We start from the raw sequence: 20,058 nt of genomic DNA, 5'->3' as shown, positions 1-20,058 counted from the left end.
GAGGAAGATTCGGCGAGAGTGCGAAGCACTGAGACATTTCGTAATTGAACCTTTCCACACTGTTCTTATTAGTTAAAATTTAGCATTATTTTCTATTTAACATTTTTTTTATAATTTCAATTCATTTGTCATAATTACAACATTTTTCTATCTAGTAATTTTTCATAATTCCAATTAGGGTAATCTTTGGAGAGTTGACGCAGTGTATTTTAGAGTAGAGGTAATAGATCAAAGTACTGTTGATTGGAATCATCAGTATATGTATGTGCTCAACATTGCTTTCATACTGTTGCTGGTAAGGTAAGAGTAAATTTTGCTTATTATATATTTCATTATTTTTTTCACATTATTAGTTTCGAAGTCTTCGCTGTTTTTCCAGATAACTACATAGCAAACATTGAAATGTTCAGAGAAGTGGAGGTATTCCGGAGACTGTTTTTGAAATTGATCATAGAATTTGTTTGATATACAGAGCAATAATAATACAGTTCTTGTTCATCTTGACGTAGAGCATACTAAATTTTCAATTTCTTGTAAGCAATCAAAATATCGATTTCTCAGCGAAACATCCATTGGCTTATTCAACTAAAATCGAGCACGAGAAAGTAGCTAAACCGGTAGAATATAATCGAGCCTCGATGAAAATAACACGCGCGTTCACGTTTCAATTTCGTGAACCCGGTTGATCCGTTTTCCTCGCTTCCTTTTTCTTCGGTGGAATAATTTCCTCGGGATGGATACTGGTTGTTCCCAGCAGTGGCGGTGGGACGAGCGACCTGAAAGAGGACGCACAAAGAGGCTCTCTCGCTGGCACGGCGCCTTTTCATCTCGGCTGTACCTTCGCTCGGCATTTGTCCGTGTCTAACGTGTTAATCACTGCCGTCTGATTAGATTATTAATTGTCCTGCGTGGCAGATGGGGCCCTGGCATGCCCGTAATTACGGCTATTACGTACGGATCGTACAATCGCTCCGATTTAGGGATGTGAGGGGGGAGGGCGCGGAATGGATTACACCCCGAAAAGATTGGAACGCGCACTGGTGAAGTTCCCCGATACATCTACGTTTCTAATTTTCGAAGTTATTCGCACATATGCCTAGTGATTTGTATTTTGGATTCTTCACTCATCGACAATGCGAATAAATGACAGAAATTTGGAAAATAATCGTTCATTTATCAGCAAAATTTTTTGCGTTTCTGGTATCGAGTACTAGATACACATATGGGGTTGTTCTTAGCATTTTTGTTACGAATTTCTATCAAATAACGCTCTTAGCTGGATCTCTTCAAGAGAATTAAATGCGAAACATATAGCATAAGTAACATAACAACATCGATCATATCTGAAGCTCGATCTATCGTCTCCAAAATTATCTCACTATTCAACGTTCGATTCTAAATTTCTATCGAATAATTTATCAAGTCTCCTGTATCCACGATATTGTCACGAAATGGACGATATCGATTTTCCTTCACATAAAATCTAACTAAAAATAGAAAATACCAAAGTGCATGCAAACATCCCTTTATCCTCCAATCTTCCTTTCTGCAACACGTCAATGAAAACAAAAAAGTCGATAACCCAAGTCGTCGTATTATTAACCATCTAAAGCCATCTCGGCAACCGACTGCTCCCAATTTGCGGAGCTTTGTTCCCGCGGCCTGGATCCTCGCGCGCCTTCTAGCTCGATCGCGTCTCTTTCTCCTTCCGCTTTTTTTTTTCGCCCTCCTTTCGCCGTTTCAGTCGGTGGATTGTGTGCAAATCGACCGTATTAATTAGCGACACGAGGCCGCGACAAACCGTTCCAACACGGCACGAATTCTCGTTAACCGCGGCAAGATTGACACCGCGCGTATAATTAAGACGCGAGAGTGGGGGACGTTAGGTGATGGCGGGTGGCGTGTGGGGGTGGGACTCGAAATGAATTGCGTGCAAGACGGAAGATGGAGAACACAAGGGTGTACCCGATGGTTTGGTTCAATTTCGAAGTTCGAATTAGTGAAATCAACTAATTAGAAATAGCGCGGATTGCTCGTTAAAGATCGAGCCCGCCGGCTGTAATCACCAATTACTTCCTTAAGTAAGCCGCGCGCTGAACTTCGCTCATTAAAATTATTAAACGGTTCGCTCGTATAGAATCTGTATTTAACCTTGATACACGAGGCCGCCTCCGCCGGCTGAATTTCTTCCTCTCTCTCTCTCCCTCTCGTCCTTTCTCTCTCTTCTTCGTCGTGTCCCCGTGTATTTTCCATTAATCAATCTGTCCGTGTCTTCGTTAACGGGGTTCTCTCCATGGCGTCTTTCGCCATGAGACGCGGAGGACGTTTCGACCGGAGACGGCTTTGAATTACAGTCACGAGTCTCTCTCTCTCTCTCTCTCTCTTTCTCTCTGTGTTTAATTTTTCTGATTGGCGTGTGCGATCGTTTTATTGGCTGTGTATGAGACGAGAGAATGATTCGAATGGAATGCGAAGTCGTAGATGAAGTTATTTGTTGAAAGTTATTGTGGGATTGTAAGGCAGAGATGGAAAGAAGGAAACTTAATTTATGTACCTTTCGATTTGTTACTTCTCTCTTTCGAATTGATACTTTCCAATCTGGATTCTCCAATAAACTATACATCTCCTCCGACAATCTCTTTGGGGATTCACAAATAATCGAATCACGCTGGAAGGTTAAGGCAGAACCTCCACAGGAAATATTTTTATTTCAACTGCTCGTTAATAGGGGGAAATCGGTATCTTAAAAGACTTTAGTTACGGGATCCGGGCTGAGTAACGAGACGTTAAATAGAAAGAAAGGAGAAAAGATGAGCGAGGGTGATTCGAAGACCGGGAGGTCTTTTGGTGATTAAGTCGCATTCCGTGGCGCCGCGTTTACCGCCTTTCGATATAATTAATTGCATTTCGACGTGGCGATCGACGATTCTTACGGCGGTGTTATAACGGTCTTTGGAAATTGCTGGACCCGTTAGGGGAATAGCCACGTGTGCGCGCGGGTATTTGTCCAATGGAGTCGCGGCGGCGATGCGATGGCCGAACGATAATAAGTTTCACGGTACGCCGCGTCGATCGAAAGATCCCTTTTGGCGAGGATCAAGGCGCGATCTCTGCTCACCAATCTGGCCAATTGAATCCGAGGAAAGCGCGACTAACCGCGTAATAAGAGCATAATAAAGTTCGAAACAGTTACGTGTTCGGAATAGCTATCGCTTTGATTTCGAATATTAATATCTTCTACCCAGATTTCTTTTTGATCGAGAAGAATTTAATTAACGTCGTTGAAGATTGCGGGATTAGATTTGAGAATAAATTAAGGATTTAATTAGAGATTTATTCGACATCGGGACTTGGGTTTTACGGTTAATCGAAAAACATATTTTATAATACGAGTATCGTTGATGAAATCGGTAAATTAATTTCTATGTCGTCGAATGTACCGTTCGTCGTTGATTGGACGGACGAGCCCGACAAAAGTAGAAACAGCTTATTAGACGACTCCTCATAACCTATACAAGAAAATCACGCTTCGCATCAAACTAGAAAACGAACGCTCGTGAGCCACAACACACGAGTATAAATCATCGAAACATCGTAATCGAAGTGGGAAAGTTAGCTAGGATACTTTCTCCTCATCATCGTGATTCTCATGGTTCCTTGATTCCTGGATAAAAATCTCTATTTCTTCGTTGTTAAACGAATATAACACATACGCGTTATATGTATGCTTAAACGAAATATAATCACGATATAAACGATCGAAACAATGTGGAAAAGCAAAGAGCGAGGAAGGTTTGCTAGAGGATAGAAAGAACGGGATAGAAGAGGTCTGGAATAATAAAATTAATAAAAAAAAGAAAGGAAAAGAGTAAAAAAAGGAAACGAGGAAGAAAATTGGAGAAAGAATTGAAACGTCATTCCGGGAGCAATCATCAAGCTGACTGGTTGGCTGGCGCGCGATCGGCCAGATCCTGGACAGATAAATTAGCAATTTAATTATGGAACTGTCAGGCGGTAATTAAATTAATAACGAGAAACCTCGAATCCAATCCGATCCGTCGTGGCAACCTTTCGCGCTCCACGGGTCTCGTCCGACGATATCGCATCGATATGCGCGCGTGTGTACGTCGCGCCATTTTGAAGGCTGTCAGAAATTGCAGACAATTTTCTCCTACGCTTCGCAAGAGCTCGCTTCCTCTATCTCGTTATTCGCGCTCTTTCTTCTCTATCCTCTTTCCTCTTCCTCTCTTCTTTTATATTTGTTTTTGTCGGTGCTGTGTTAGTTGCTTGTTTCTCATCGTTTGCTCTCCCTCCCTTCTCTTCGCTGTTCGGTATGAGGAGACCCAGCAGAGGTAAATTATACGCGAATTAAACAGCGTTTTCATGAAGGGATGCTTATTAGAATCGTGAGACATGATTGATGAGGAATTTTGGGACAGATAAAATTCGTTTTATGGCACAGGTTTTTACTTGGTAATTGGGGTGCTTCGCAATATCATGGAAGTTCGTCATGTTTGATTAACGGTGGTTCTTCGACGCCAATGAAAATTCAGTGGTAAACTTTTCGGATAAGTTGGAAAATGATTAAAATTTGTTGCTTCGAATAGAAGTTACTGTATGGAATGGTTAAGGAGTTGAAGATATTCCTTTATACTGTAGATTCCACTCCCAACGTCCCATGAAAGGTTACACTGTACTGTATAAAAGTCTTTGACAATTTTCCATATTTTTCATTTCATAGCGCACATAAATTAATTGCTAAAGTTCTACGACACGCTAAAAGATACATTCTGTTTGACTCAAGACAGGACATTCACCGCACGGTTATTGTCCTCTTCTTTTTGTACAATCTAAGGGAAAAGAGGTCAGTGCTGTTGACCAAATAGTCAAGTATTGTTTAAAAAAATTTTGCGTCACGCTGATTGAAAATTACGGTTCTAAGACTGTTACAGGGCACTGTCTGTCTACGGTCTACAGACGAGGTTGCAAACGTCGATCATCCTCGACGCCAGTCAGAACACCTCCGTATCCCATCGCATTGTGTGGAGCTCACGTGATCCAATATACGAAAAGCAAAAGTGTTTACAGGCTGGCGGGCCGATACGAGATTAAACGTCGACGGTGAACCCGGGCCCGATTAAAATTCCCCGATATTTTATCGACGCGGCACGATGGTCGGCGCGGCGAATTCGACGCTTCCTCGCGATGCAACATAAATGGGGAATCGAGCGGAGACGCGCCTGAAACTTTCATCGACGTCGATCGGCTCGCGATCATCGTCTATACATGGCTAAATTGCCGAATTCACCACGTTTGATGCCATCCTTCGATATTTTAATTCTTCCTCTTCATCGAATTTTCCACGCAAAGAATCAACAGGTTTCCTAGTTGATCTGTGCTTCGTTTCTGGCGTGGATTATCGTTTCGAAGGAGGAATCGAGCACAGATTCGTGAACCATCCTGTAGCTAGTGTATGCCCTATATAAGAATGTCCGACAAAGTATCGCGGTATGCAAGCTGCACGTGCATACAGGTGCAGTAACTGTGTCCGAGTCGTTACGCTCCAACGAACGCGAGCACCGTGAACGGACAGCCACGTGTTCCGCGTACCACGACAGACGGAAAATGGCTCGATATCGTTCCGTCGAGGCTGGATTTGCTTCAGGTTCTCCTCCTACTCTTTATCGTTGTACGACTTTTACAGAAAGTACCTGTGCTTGGGCAATTGGTTTGTATTTAAAATATTTGTTTCCATTTTTTGAGATTTTACGTGTGCTTCGCACTGAATTATTATTAGAATTTCATTGAATTCTACGGATATATGAACCGAAGATAGAATTAGTTATTTCATTACTCTTTTTAATGATACTTTTTATTCCTTCCATATAGACTTGGTAATTATAGGCGCTAGCTCAGTTTGAAGGAATACAAAATGAGGATAAAGTTAGAGTTTCTTTTATGTTACTTTTTATTGATTCATTTATAAAAAAGTTTGTTATCGTTTAGAAGATGTCACGACGTTTCTGATCGGAGATAGCAATAGCATAGAAGTTACTTTACGCTTGATGTAAAGTTAGGATAAAAATAATCATATCAAGAGAGAGAGAGAGAGAGAGAGAGAGAAATAAGTTTATGGCTTACCTAGAAGCTCATAGATTAAAAGTTAAAATCGAAAGTTTCACTACAACTACTATACCAGTAAACATAGAATAATAAGAGTAAAATGAATCGTACTATAGTTTCGGTCTTTCGAAACACGGTCAAGTTTCTACTGTGTCTGACAAACGTAGATCGATCTACTTAAATATATTTACAAGATAGCCAATATATTCCCCTTGATCTCGCTACAATCAAAATCAAAAACTAATCAAACTTTCATTTAAGTAACTCGCGGCTCTTCGAGGGGCAACTTGTTCCTTCGGTTCAAAAGGTCACCGTAATTATTAGCGTACTTGATTAATCAGCAGCAAGAACGAGTCGGTGCAACGAACCGGTGAGTTATCGATCTCTCGGCCGAATGAATCGAAAATCGAACGAACCAAGGTAATTTCAGTTCGTTTCGATCGATTCCTTTCGTCGTTCTGGACAATATCGGACGCGTACGTGTGTTCGTGAAGGTGGAACGAACCAATGATTCTACGCATGTGTGTTCCTATAGTAATACGTGTTGACGTCTATGTATTCAAATACTCACACATAACCATGGAATATAAATGTGGGAGGCCTTTCACATTCCGGAGAAAATTTGCTCGATGGGCATTTTGCACTCGTGGTCCGTAGGAAAAAGTTCATTTTAACAACATATCTGGTTCAGTGACGAACGATTATAAGTATCGCATTCCGAGAACCATCGTAAATTAATGAGAAAACACACGGGGGCAAAATCGAGCATGGAAAGAGTTTTCTTCTTCCGCATCTGGTCGCTTCGAGCTTTTTGTATCGTCCCGCTTTCCTCCGTTCGTCCTCTATTTTTTTCTCCTCTCCCCCTCCCTCTCTCTCTCGCTCGCTCGTTTTTTTTCTTTTTTCCGACGATCGATCCCGTCGAATGGATCACGTATGCAAAACGCCGCCTCTATCCGATGCAATTAAACGCACAACCACTCCCGTGACGCGCGCACACCGGCAAGAACTTTGTTTCATTTTCTCCTTGCACGCTTTCTCATTTTCACTTCCCCGTGTGTTATACCTGGCATAAATAATCCGGTGAATCGAGTCGACTCGCTTGTATGTGATTCGTACGCGGGAAAAACACACGGGAGTCTGCGCGGTTTTATTGCTCGATCAACGTAATTCTCTCACTCAGCGGGAATATGGAAACCCGGAGTATTAAGTAATTATAGGATTTATAGTAAATGATGAGAGGTTCTATTGTCCGACAATTTGTTTCACACTGGTTAAGTGATTAGTAATTACAGAGTAGCGTGGAAGACGTTACGATACAATGAGATTCTAAATTGAAGCACGATATTTTACTTTTATCAATAAGTTTAGAATCGTGGCTGAAAAATAATTTATATGCTATTCACCGAACTTTCGCTCTTTTTATCAAATATTCTTAGTGATATTGAGACTTGAAATTTTTACATTTAGCTGCAACTTATTTCGTGAATATTTCGAATCAATAATGTGAAAACACTCTATTACTCCAAATATTCTATTATTTATCGTAATCAAAATGGAATTTGAAAAATTTCCACATTCACGAAAAGGAATCTTGTAAGAGGATTTCTGACGCAGCACTCCGAAAAAAGGAGAATATTTCAGTTATAAAAGGGCAATGCAAAAGCAATAAAAGAGAAATAAAAAAGTAAAGATATAACATGATAAAAGTGCAAAATAAAAAAAGTTCCAGTAATAAAGAAAGTTTGTAAGAACGTTGAGAAAAAATTCGAATAATTTAAAAAGCACTATAACTTCCGAACAACGAAGAATTCCAATAAATAAAAACTGAACCCTAGCAACGAAAAAAGAAATATATATATATAAAGATGATTTTTAAAAAATGTTGACCTCAATTTACAAAAGCAACAAAAGTCGAGGCCTGTTACAGTCAACTTTTCCTATCAATTCTACCATCAAAAAGGGGCCTTTATCCACCATGTAACTTGCTAAACTAAAATCACTATACCCTATAGACGATTGCGACGCTTTCATCATCGATCAAATTCCGCCTCTATACATAACCAAGCAGAAAATCGAATGATTTCGTCTATTCGTCGATCCTTCATCGGATTTAAAGCTTTGAAATTTCCGCTTCGAAATTCCCGAGGATCGAAGGAGAGGCATCGCGTTATGCTCGATTCGATGTGGCCACGTATCGTTACACGGCTAATTGCGGTATAAACAGTGGACTTTACGAGGCACCAGTGTATGGCTGGCAAACATTAACCACCATTAACGAAGATATAAGGCCGCAGTATTGATGCGTCCGCGGTTTGAAGATCCGCAATGTCAAGGGAGAGTAGAGGCTGAAATGTTGAAGATCGTCGTCCCATAATCGAACACCTGACGCGAAACATTCCAGGAAATTGGCCGAGATAGCACGGCGTAATGCTAATGGATGGATATTAATCTACCCCTGGCGAATACATTTTAACTAATCTGGCGAATATCGCGAGTTAAAGTTAAGAGAGAGAGTCAAGAGAATATAGAAAGGTTGGGGTGAAAAGCTCCGTACACCGCGAGTAACCAGTTTGTGGGCAGGCCTGTTAATCCGGAAACTCTGTATCCTCGATAACGTCGATAGATGACGACATTACGTTATTATACTATCGACGATACGACGATATATATACATAAACTCATGAAAGTATTCGAACGCTTGTAAGCGTCTTTTATCAATATATGTATTATAATATATGAAACATTTTGAAATTTCATTAACGCATTTAATACAAGTATCTATATTACATACACTTACATACAAAATCGTGAAAGTACTTAAACACTTAATTATAGTTAAATAATTATCATATTATTGGAAATGGAATTTCCTTTATTGTTCAGAATCATATGCAGGTATAAATATCGTTTACTTTTTTTAAACACCTAGTACCTATACATATACGAAGAAAAAGAACGCGAAAAGGGGAGTTAAAAAGTAAAATAAAGGAAAAAAGAAAAGAAACAGATAAAGGAAGATGTAAAAGGGACGAGAAGGGAGCAAATTGAAACGAACCGACGAAAAACGCTCGACGCTGTCCGATCGAGCTGGGTGAAATATCGAAGTTCGCCCGGTGAATTAATGGGAATTTCCATCGCAACCAACGCGGGTGCGAAAGAACGCGCGCTTAGAAAAAAATATTCACCGACGCCTCGATAATATATTTTCCATTGTTGACCGCTGGCAGCGTGTCGTTTTTATTTTTTATCAAACCAGATATACGCGAGCGTACGTAGCCTAACCCCGATAAAAAAAATTCGACATTTCACCCAGAGAAACTTACCAAACAGAAATTTAGCGAACATCTCTAGCATCTTTCAACCCTGCTGCATCTTTCGGATATTTCCATATCAATTGTATTTATCTGACGTTAAAACATATTTCAAGTTTGTATAAAATACGAAAAGATTTTTACCTTATATCTTCTTAATGCATAAATATCTACGATCTAATTATCACATTTTTTTCGCGTGATCATTAAATATCGCCAATTTTTCAGTAACGCACTTATATATCGTATAGGTACTTCGTCAAGCCGCACCCACTTAACCCAAATATATTAACATTGATTATTTTAATTGCTCCGTAGCCTGTATTAATAACCGCTTCGAGAAAGGACCTCGCGATTATAAAGCGTGGAATTTTAATGATACACAGAACCTAAAGGGGTTGTCGCGAATTGTACACGACGAGGGAAACGTCCACGCGTTGACGCGACATGCTGCGCGCATTTAAAGATTATAGGGACCTATAAAGCTTTAGTCACGCAACGCGGTACATTTTATAAAGCCGATTATTCGGTATCTCGAGATAGCACGAAGCACCGAGGGCTTTATTTATTTCTTCGCTTTACCGGAGTCATGGCGGACCTTTCAGGAATTCGAGGCGCGGACGTTTGCCCGTTTACGCTCGACCAGATCGCCGAAGGAAACGTTCACGATGTACTTTCCTGTAAAATTGACAAAAGCTGGACCGAGACGATTGCGACGGATGAAATTTCCAAGTGTCTCTCCAGTTTCGTTAATCCTTCTGCCCTTTGGAATACTCGTATTCTAACGCGAATCTGAATTCTGACTTTGCTTTCTGATCATTGTAATTCGTTAATGGAGAACAGAGTGATAAGGAGATAGTGTGATGATGAAGGAGGATGAGGATTTGTTATTTTGAAATTATACAGCGTTGCTCTCGAATCTTGATCTCTTCGCTGTCTTATGTCTATGAATTGGTCATTTTATTTCACTGAACTTTTTCAATTGTAATATGAAAAATATATTTCTCTTGTGTTATAGTTTGATTTAACAGATAAAACGTAAGAGAAAACATTATAATTTTACTAAATGGAATTACATTTGACAGTATGATATAGTATACACATGTATAAAATTTAACAATATAAATATAATACACATACACCCCCGAATATGTAGATAAATATTACCGACATGTTAAATTTTCTTTTGTCTTTGATGCAATATGGAAATATATCTAAATGATGAATTTTAACCTTGTTATGTTGTTTCAATTATGTCCAACTTATTTTTGATCGTATTTTTCTAAGAATCAAACTCTTACATTACAATACAAAATTTCCATCAAGCACCTTCGGTAATCGCTCTACACAACAAGACTGCCTAAAGCCAACAAAAGTGACGATTTCTATGACGACAGGACTTCTTCTCGTAAATTCTTTAGGCTCCCTTTCTAACAACTAATACCATCTCTAGTTCCCGGTTACGATCCATTATATGACGTATTAATTGCGAACGAGAGCAGTGAGAGAGAGAGAGAGAGAGAGAGAGGCAGGTACAGGGACGAAGTGAGAGAAAAAGGGTTTATTAACTCGCTTGTTGGTGTAGCTAGCACGCGACTAACGACGACGTTTAGCCTGAAAGAAGGCGTGCTTGTTTTGAAGGGATCAAAAGGGTGGATACATAACGCTCATTGAGCTAGCGGCTTCTGAAAGCTGCGAAATTCGCAGCGACGCATATTTCCGACTTCTCACTCCATCTCGCTGTTCTTCGTTATTCTTTTTTATATTATTTTCTCCTTTCGTTTTTTCTTCTTCTCGCGACTAGAACAGTTTGAAACGTATTTAGGAAAGGAGAGGAGGATAGATTTCGCGCGAACGAAGACACCGCGACAATTATATATGCGACGCCTTATTATAATCGGTCTTTCTCTCTCCCTTCTACCTTCTTCGTCTGTTTCAACCTCTCTTCCTCTTTCTCTCTGTGTCATTTAAAGCAGCTGGAACATCAGTGGGACGACGCATAATAAGGGAGAAAAGAAAGGGAAACGTGGCGGGTTGAATATAGGATTCTACACGGTCCCTCTGTTGCCGGCCTAACCTCATTTAGTTAGAAAGTGTTTGCGCGATGAGACTGGCGCGAGGTTTAATTGGAAACGCCTCGTGTCTATCGCGTTCAAACCGGAGCCGGAGAATGTCATCCTCTGAGCCCTCGGCCGCGACCGTAATTGGTCGCCTTTCTCGCTTCATCCGACCGCCAGGATTTTCCAGGGGATACCCGCCGCCACCACCCCCCCCTACCCAATGATAAATTTGTATATTCGGACTAATGGCGTACCTCCAGGAACCTCGGCAACGAACATGTTTCGGAGATTCGCGACGAGTTCAAGCGATGAAGCTGTGTTGGGTTTTAAAATCTTTCCTGGGGAAGAACGGTTGATGATGTTGAGGTTGATATTATGTTCTACGTAGGCGAGACGGCTTCGATGTTATTCTGCTTGTTACAAGTTTATTTTAGAATGCAAGAGTTTTTATAATATTTAATATTACAAGAGTAATGTTACAGTAATGGGACAGGAAAGGAAAATATTGACAATGATTTTGCAACTATCCTGTAATGGTAACAATGGATTACATAATAAAAGTGGTTTTATATTAAAAGGAAGGAAGGAAAGGAAAGGAAAAGAGAAGTTGGAAAATAAAGTGAAGGAAACAATGGAAAGGATGGAGTGCAAAAGGATAGAAGAGTAAAAGAAGAACAGAACAAGAAAAGGAAGGGAAGAAAAAACCATTAAAACCTACTTTTCCTCATGCTAATTCCGAGGTTTAAACAAAAATTCTGCTTGTCTGACATAGGATTTTTATATTCTATAGCTCGACTATCTCACTATAAATTCCTATGTATTAGCATTAAAAAGATCGGGTTTTTAATGAAGAAAAAGTGAAGGAAATAGCAGGTTAATTAGATTAATCTCATTTCGGAGAAATTTTTTTACTAACTTAACTGGTAATGCGTCGTAACGAGTCCGGACACCATTGGAATCTATTTATTCGGCTTCGAGGGAAAATCACTTTGTTAATGCCACGATAATACGTAGAATATACATATATTCAACACCCGCCGTATACATATATGGGTACTTATGTTTTTGTGAATTACCAGTTTTCAGTCAACATCATTGAATTCATAATGCGTAGCTGGCATAAATGTGGACTCGTTAGTGTAGCCAGCTACGCGTATAACCCAATGAAACATTAATGAACGTAGAAATATTCGTTTTCGCGAAACAAAGAGAAATCTCGTAATTATCGGCGCCTCGTTTCGCTTTATCCATTCCTTCTCTGATCGACCTAACCCTTACTTATACAATATCGTTCCTAAAACCCACTGCCTCTTTTTACAAATTCCTTCTTATCGTTCGTTATCAGCCTCTTCAAGCATAAATCAAAGTCGAATTAACTCAAACAGTGAAATATATAACATATACAAGTAACAAACACGATATTATTAAATACAAATGTTTTATTCATTATTATTAAAGATACGAAAATGTATTAGAATAATAGACGCTTTAAGGTGACGTGCTATATAGACTACACGCAAAACAAATGTTTTATTTGGAAGAATGTAATTTATCATAGTTCTACACATGCTCCAACTTCTTCAAACTTTATAATACCGTAGATATGGAATAATAATTAGACTTGCGGATTAATCTAATGTGTAAGTAATCAAGATTGTCGATTAATCGGTATTGTTCTCGATTGTTTCAGGATGTTTGGAAGCAGTGGTGCTTGCGCAGGCTGTGGCAACGCGATACCTGCCACCGAGCTGGTAATGAGGGCGGGTGGATCAGTATTTCACCAGAAATGTTTCACCTGCAGCAAATGTGGAAATCAACTCGTTTCCGGCGATAGGTAAGATTATGAACTAATAAACGAACTTTGTAAGTGTTATTGATACGATAAAGCATTAATAGCTACTAAAGTACTTAGTTTTGGCTGTCACATATATAGGTAGAAGTGAATCATGAAGTTAGGATTTGACAAAATTACGATCGAAATTAATAAGCTAGTTTTATCAATGCTGTTAATAGACAAATTAATATTTTTGTTAGACTACGGATGTTTACGCATTTACGAAAAATGTCCAGCGAAAAATATACCTATGATATACGATAATAATATAAAATATAATAATAATAAGTATAATAATAATAAGAATATAATGTAAAATATGAATACGGGTTACTTACTAATCACTACTAAGTCCCACTTCTTTGAAAATACCGATTTGCATAAATATCCACTGTTTAATTGTTTTGAAGTATAAATTTCGGTATAAAATGGAATCGATCATATAGTAGATTTAAAGAAGTATGTATCAAGAAACGTGTATCAAGGGGTTGGAATTAAATACAATCACGATCAAACTAGAACATTCGCTTTGCAATCTCGCTATTATATAAAATGTTGAAACATTAATAACATTAGTGTTTGAATTTTTAAAGACTGGATCTTAAGATAGGATAATATTGATCATGGGTTCAAAGGGATGTCAAGAGGAATCGGTTGAGGGGTTAGGATTTGGCCGCGAATTTTGCTAGGGAGCATAGATACGACTCGAAGAGGAAACGCGGCAATTAAAGGGTTGGAAAAGAGGCGTGTCACACGGGACTGTCGGTTAATTGGTGGGGATCGCAACCGGGGATTTTGTAATAAAGGAGGAGGGACACAATTATTGCAGGCCAGTAATGAAGCAATCTTGTTTATGAGCATCGATTTCGTGGATACTCTGTGCGCACGTCGTGCTCTGCTTGATTGCCAGACATTCGTTTCGAACCACGGTTTTTGTTCGTTTGAAACGATTGTTTCACGTCCATGTTTCTATACTATCACGATTTTCGTCAAGTGTTAATGTCCTTACTGTTTTGTGGCTCCAGCGATGTTTAATATTTTATTTCAATAATTGATTCATATTCGATAAGCTACTTTCAATGGTTGTTCCTAATTTGGATGTTTTTTCTTATTCTCGTAACCAATAATACATCTATGCTGATGTAATTTTAAATTTAATTAATCAAAACGGTTTATCAATTTCTTAATCTTATCATATAAGTACACGATTAATATTCAATACTCAAAAACAAATTACTTACTTCCATGAGTATAAGAAGATGACATAAATAATACTAAATTTAAAAATTAATTAAAAAGATAATGTTTCATTCTGTTTTCCCATACATTCAGTACTTTACAAGAATTATTGATAATTACATTATGTATGATCTTCAAAATGCAGAATTTATGGTACCATATTTACCGACATACCCATCTTTAAATATACCTCATGCCACGTTGTGAGAGGGTCAGTTACATCATCTATATATATATATATATATCATTTATATTCGCTGTAACATGTTACAGGTCATACTTAGGTAGTTGTAATGTTAAAATTAAATCTAAGAACCTACATAAATAATACAAATAACGGCAAAGATTAATAAGAATCTTTTTTTTTACACAGGTACTACCTGCTGTCCGGTTCACCGGTCTGTGAAACGGATTGGCATAAAATCGTGAAATCGTCGAGCGTCGCGGCCGCCGCCGCTGCAGCGGCGGCCGGGAACGGCGGCGCACCGGTAAGAAAAGGTAAGGTTGGTCGGCCTCGAAGAAGCCGCGAATGAGGTGGCAACCCGGTCGGTCGCCCGAAGAAGGTACAAGCCTCTCCGCAGCCGACGCCCGTCGTCGTACCATCGCAGGTAGATGTCGTGGACGTCGCTGTCGGAGGGGATCCCTATTCGCCGCCTCCGCCGGGTCATCAGCAGTACCACCATCATCACCACCACCATCACCATCATCATCAGATGGCACTCGTACATCCTGGACTGGCGGTACAGCAAACACACCTGCAGGCGTCCACCTATCAGGACTGGTCTCCGTGGGCACAGGACACCTGTGATTGAACAACTACCCTCGTTGATTAACTTTATCGAGGTGTCAGGCCCGTTTCCTGGCTGAACCAATCCTCGCCCTGGTTTCGAGCGCCGCCGCTAGTCTCCTTCCTCTCTCAGTTCCATCATCGTCGTCGATTCGAAGATGGAAGAAAGGAAGAATGGAGTACGATATAGAGTTCTTACGATTTGTCATCTGAAGAAAGAGTTGCAGCGACGTTCGAATCGTGAACTCCTCGTAGCTTTGATTAGCCGATTCGCGAGCGGTCTCCTCTCGCGGAGATAAAGGAAACAAGTGATAGACTGTATCTTGTCCTGTGAACGACGCGAGTTCTGTGTACGAGTGCAAGAGGAAACGAAGGATTATCCTGGTGGACGAGGAACCTGCCTGCAATACGAGGTTCTCGTTCTGCTTGTGACCGAACTATATGTCGCTAGCAAGTACTCCATAAAGAATGGAGAGGACAATGTTTCTTTTTCGTCTTTCGACGTGCTCCGACCGATCGAACGTATCTTCGATTCGGTCTTTCGTCACGTGATAATTGTTTGTGCGCCAACGATCCTCTAGATCGCCACTTTGAGGGCGATCCAGACGAACTTCGAGCAATAGCGTGCACATGTCTCGTTGGATTGCTCGGTAAATTGCGCGTACGGCCACGTGCGAGAACGCTGAACGCATCCTCTCAACTGGTCTCCCCCCTTTAATCGATAATCTTTGCTCAATCACGGAGAATCGAGAATAATCGAAGCGTCCCGCGGTGCACGGACGCGTGTATCGTCGCCGACAGCAGTGTAACGCAAGTTCTCTTCGGCTCCAGTCGATTCTTTGGTACTCGTCACTGTTTAATCGAATCGGTAATCCTGTTAATCTCACGTCAGCCAATCGACAATCACTTTCGCGCTTGTGTTTCGCTGCGTTTCCTCTGTAACGTGTTTGCATCCGCGCTTAGTGCTCTTTTCTCTCTTTTACGATTGTTTATTCACGATATTTTGTAATCGATTTCGTTTGGTTAGCCTTTGTAAACATTATATGTCTCGTGATTGCTGTAAATCACCCCTTCCATCGTTTTAGTTTCAAGATAATATTATTTTAATCTTCGGCAGGTTGTTCGTTTTATTAACGTTGCAGCGATTATTAATCTATGGCCTATTGGCTTTGCTTTAATCCCGAGGGAAAAATATTAATAACAACATAAAGAACAGTTTCTCCGTTCGCAAAGGTTCAACCGATCGAAGCTTTCAAACACGTGGCTTTACGTATTCTTCTCTTCGAATAGAATTTCTAAAGCAGTCAGGACCTGAAGCGGGAACCTCGAGATCTAAAATCGCGTATGTCGGAAGATCTCATCGATCTAGATAATTCGACGATTGAAATTGTCAGGTTCCGGACCTTACGAAATTATTTTTCTTTCAATGTCGCCCCATCTCCGTCCTTGAAGCGTGGCCTCTCCCTGTAATCTCATTAAGCGTTCCTTGTTCTCGCGTTAATCGAGTCTCTCCCATGGTGAAATAAAAGGCCACATCGAGGTGAAACTGTCGAATGAGCGAAATTGTTATTCGAATTTTCCTTGCCAATGCCCTCGTGGTTGGATTGATTCTTTTCCTTTTGCGAAATGTAGTCTGTATGTGCACGGTTCATGAGACGTTACGCAATTTTCATCGAACAAAAAATTGTATTCATCAAACATCGCATTCGCAGTTTGTTATTAGCGTCATTTGATACTGTAATATTCTACCCACGAAGATGAAGAACTTTTTCATTTAATATTCTCCAATAACGATCGGGAATACAATTATATTCAATTTAAACAATTCCAAAACGTCGATAGAATCTACGAAACTTTTCGTTCAGCATCAAAGCAATATGATCGATATATTTTGTTTATTAAAAAAATTGATACGTAGGATGCACGATAAAGAAAATTTCTGCAGAGAGAAACTCATCGTCCTGAATCAAAGCAAAGTGTTTTGTCGATATTTTCTGTTTATTAAAAAGTTGACGCGTAAGCTGCACAATAAAGAAAATTCTTGCAGACAGGAAATAGAGTTGATACACTGTCGGATGATGAGAGCGCGAGCTCCGCTGCCCAAGGATGCTCATGGCGAAGGATTGAAACGTGTAACAATACTTTTTCTAAGTGGCAGGGTTTCGACATCCGTAATAAACATTTACGTAAATGTATAATCGTGAACACGTTACGATATATCTACTATCGCCCGAGCTTGTCGTCGGTTTCCGTGTCGAAGTCCCTCGTTACAAGTTGTACAAATTGTTTCCTTTTTCCATCAAGACACGCTGTTCCGTCGTCGAAGTCGACGAACCGACAGGGAAACCGGAAACGACACAGGTTCGGGCACGTTCGAAGCTCAATGCGAAACTAAAGACACATGTTTTGGGTGTAAATCACGCGGAAACGGCTGCCTCGGTTCGCTTTATGGCGGTCTACATTTTCTTGTCGATTTCTCATCCTCGAGATATGTAGAATTCTTCGTTTGACGAACGATCGTCGAGATCATTGCAAAAATATATCGAACGAATGCTAACGAACATTGTGAAAAAAATTCATACATTGTATAGACCTAAATAGCATACTAGCTAATAGAAAAAAGAAAAGTCGTTGACGAACGATCAGTGATTATAATATACGACTTCCTCTTCGAGGTTTATTCAAAGTAATAAGTTTTGTTTGTGATAAATAAAAAATATCCTTTCCCCTGTTTTTTCCGACGTTTTTCATATACAATGACTCGCATTAGTAATCGGATATTTCATAAAATTTGAGAATTATTTACCTTAGCATTTCTTATTTAGGAAAGCTATGTACATTAGATAAAATGTTTCAATCAACTACAATATTTCACTATTCAACTACAGTATTTATTCTAATATATTAAAAACAAGTCAACTAGTTAATTACAAACAATAATGTTTCGCATACCACGTGTTCGAATATCAATACGAGTCACTGTATGTTTTCCGCGTTATTTTAAAATCGATCGACAAGTGCCATGTCCGAAATTTCTATAAAGCGACCGAACGACCGCCTCCGTGCCGTGCAACTGATCGTTACTCGTTTACCCGTATCGTTCTTAGCGAAACTTTCGTCTCTGAGAACGCCGCCTCGCGCTTACGAGGATTCGAGATGAGAATGATAGAGTTAAAGAGTTAACGGAATGAAAAAAAAAGTAAAAGGAGAGAACGAAAAAGAAAAAGCGGATGACAATGTTTTCAACGCACGATCGCCGCAATGGTGCTCGACGAAAGAGATCCAAGGGGAAGCGCGTTCGTTCCCTTGCTGATTTCGCGTTGATTTCTCTTCGAATATAGCGCGCGTGTTCTCCAATTCTTTCGACCCACGACGCGATCGTGCGAGAAAACGAAAACTTCATGCTCTCGAATGGAAGAAGCTCGATCGGACGAAGGAGTTGTTTGCTGACGGATCGTGTAATTTAATCTTGTACATAGGGTACATTTTGTATATTGTTAAAAGTTTGTGTGATATAAATGGTTATGTATTTACTATTAAATGCGGCGACGGGACACCGCGCGTCCTACGATGGACGATCGCGGGTACGATGCCTCGACGGCCATCACTAGTGGATGCACGATTTCGATCATCCGCTACATTGTACGATCGAACGTGTGACTCGCTTGATGATTGTTCGAGCGAGATGATCATTTTCATCGGTCTTATTCTAATATGAAACTGACTATTTTGTTTTGTTTCCTTTGTATCGTTAATGAAGATTTCGTTCAATTTGCTTTTTATCTATCTTCGTTTAAAGCGACGTGAAATTACGATTCCTCATACTCAGTTCGAAATCTTAATTTCAAGATCTATCCGCTCGTCTCGACTCGAACCACAAGATGGTGGTTTCCAATATTGCGAAATGATCGAAGAAAACTGGAAAGATTGTATGCGTAGGTCGCATCCATTGGTGGTGGTACGTCGAAGAACGTTGTCCTCGGTTGAGCGTACACGCGGTTGGATCAGATCACGATCTTTTCGCGTTTAGTTAATTTTGTTATTTGATTTATCTCGATCTTCTTATTCGGGACCCGACGACATCTTTGAATGATTTCTCGCGGCCTCTTGTAAAATACAAAAAAAAAAAGAAAAAAATACACACGACACACAGACACATACAAAACACGTTTATTAATTAAATAAAAATCACAAGTTTTTAGAACGTCGTTCGTTCATGTGAGTCACATATATATATGCTTGGTCATACGTTCGATTCTTGATGTGTGTATATACGAGAAATATCACATCCGTCCCAGTTCTTCCGCAGTATACTTACACGATCATTTCCTTGGCAGTCTACCGCGAACAGACGCAGACGAGGAAGCCCAAAACGACCTCGAGGTAAGCGAACGTTACTGTCCAATTTAAGAAATTGAATCTCACGAGATATCGTACCCAGCGTGGCGAGATTAATGAGCGAGCTTTCCAAACTTTTCATGCCTCCACCTTCGGAAACTTATTGGCCGCGTTTTCGGGAGACGGGGAAAAAGTTTCTCTCTCCCCGTGGCGGAAGTTGTTTTGCCATTGAGGAAAGGACGCGATGGCAATTTCTTTTATTTCTTGGGAGAGAAAGGATCAAGGACGTTTCAAGGTCGGACGAAAAGAGCCAGTGGAATATCTATCAAAATCATTGGAATTTTAATTAATTTATTAACCGAGTCG

The 20,058-nt window shown here is 40.0% G+C and overlaps 1 protein-coding gene across 2 annotated transcripts in view; it reads left to right on the top strand.

The window, feature by feature from the left end:
- The window catches only part of LOC117157804 (uncharacterized), a 187,530-nt gene extending 167,967 nt beyond the window's left edge, over window positions 1-19,563 (top strand). The window contains exons 4-6 of one of the 2 annotated variants that reach the window (XM_033336075.2): window positions 13,185-13,328; window positions 14,941-15,070; window positions 15,149-19,563. In XM_033336075.2, the coding sequence (XP_033191966.1) occupies window positions 13,185-13,328; window positions 14,941-15,070; window positions 15,149-15,379 (505 nt within the window). In that variant the 3' untranslated portion in view covers window positions 15,380-19,563. Of the gene's footprint in view, window positions 1-13,184; window positions 13,329-14,940 lie in introns of both variants that reach the window. The other variant, XM_076622114.1, reaches the window with a different exon arrangement.
- Window positions 19,564-20,058: the final 495 nt, after the last annotated feature.

This window comes from Bombus vancouverensis, chromosome 10 (genome assembly GCF_051014615.1).
Source record: "Bombus vancouverensis nearcticus chromosome 10, iyBomVanc1_principal, whole genome shotgun sequence".
In the NCBI taxonomy this organism is placed as follows: Eukaryota; Metazoa; Arthropoda; class Insecta; order Hymenoptera; family Apidae; genus Bombus; species Bombus vancouverensis.
Note: the sequence above shows the minus strand (reverse complement) of the source record. Positions and strands in the feature narration are given on the sequence as shown.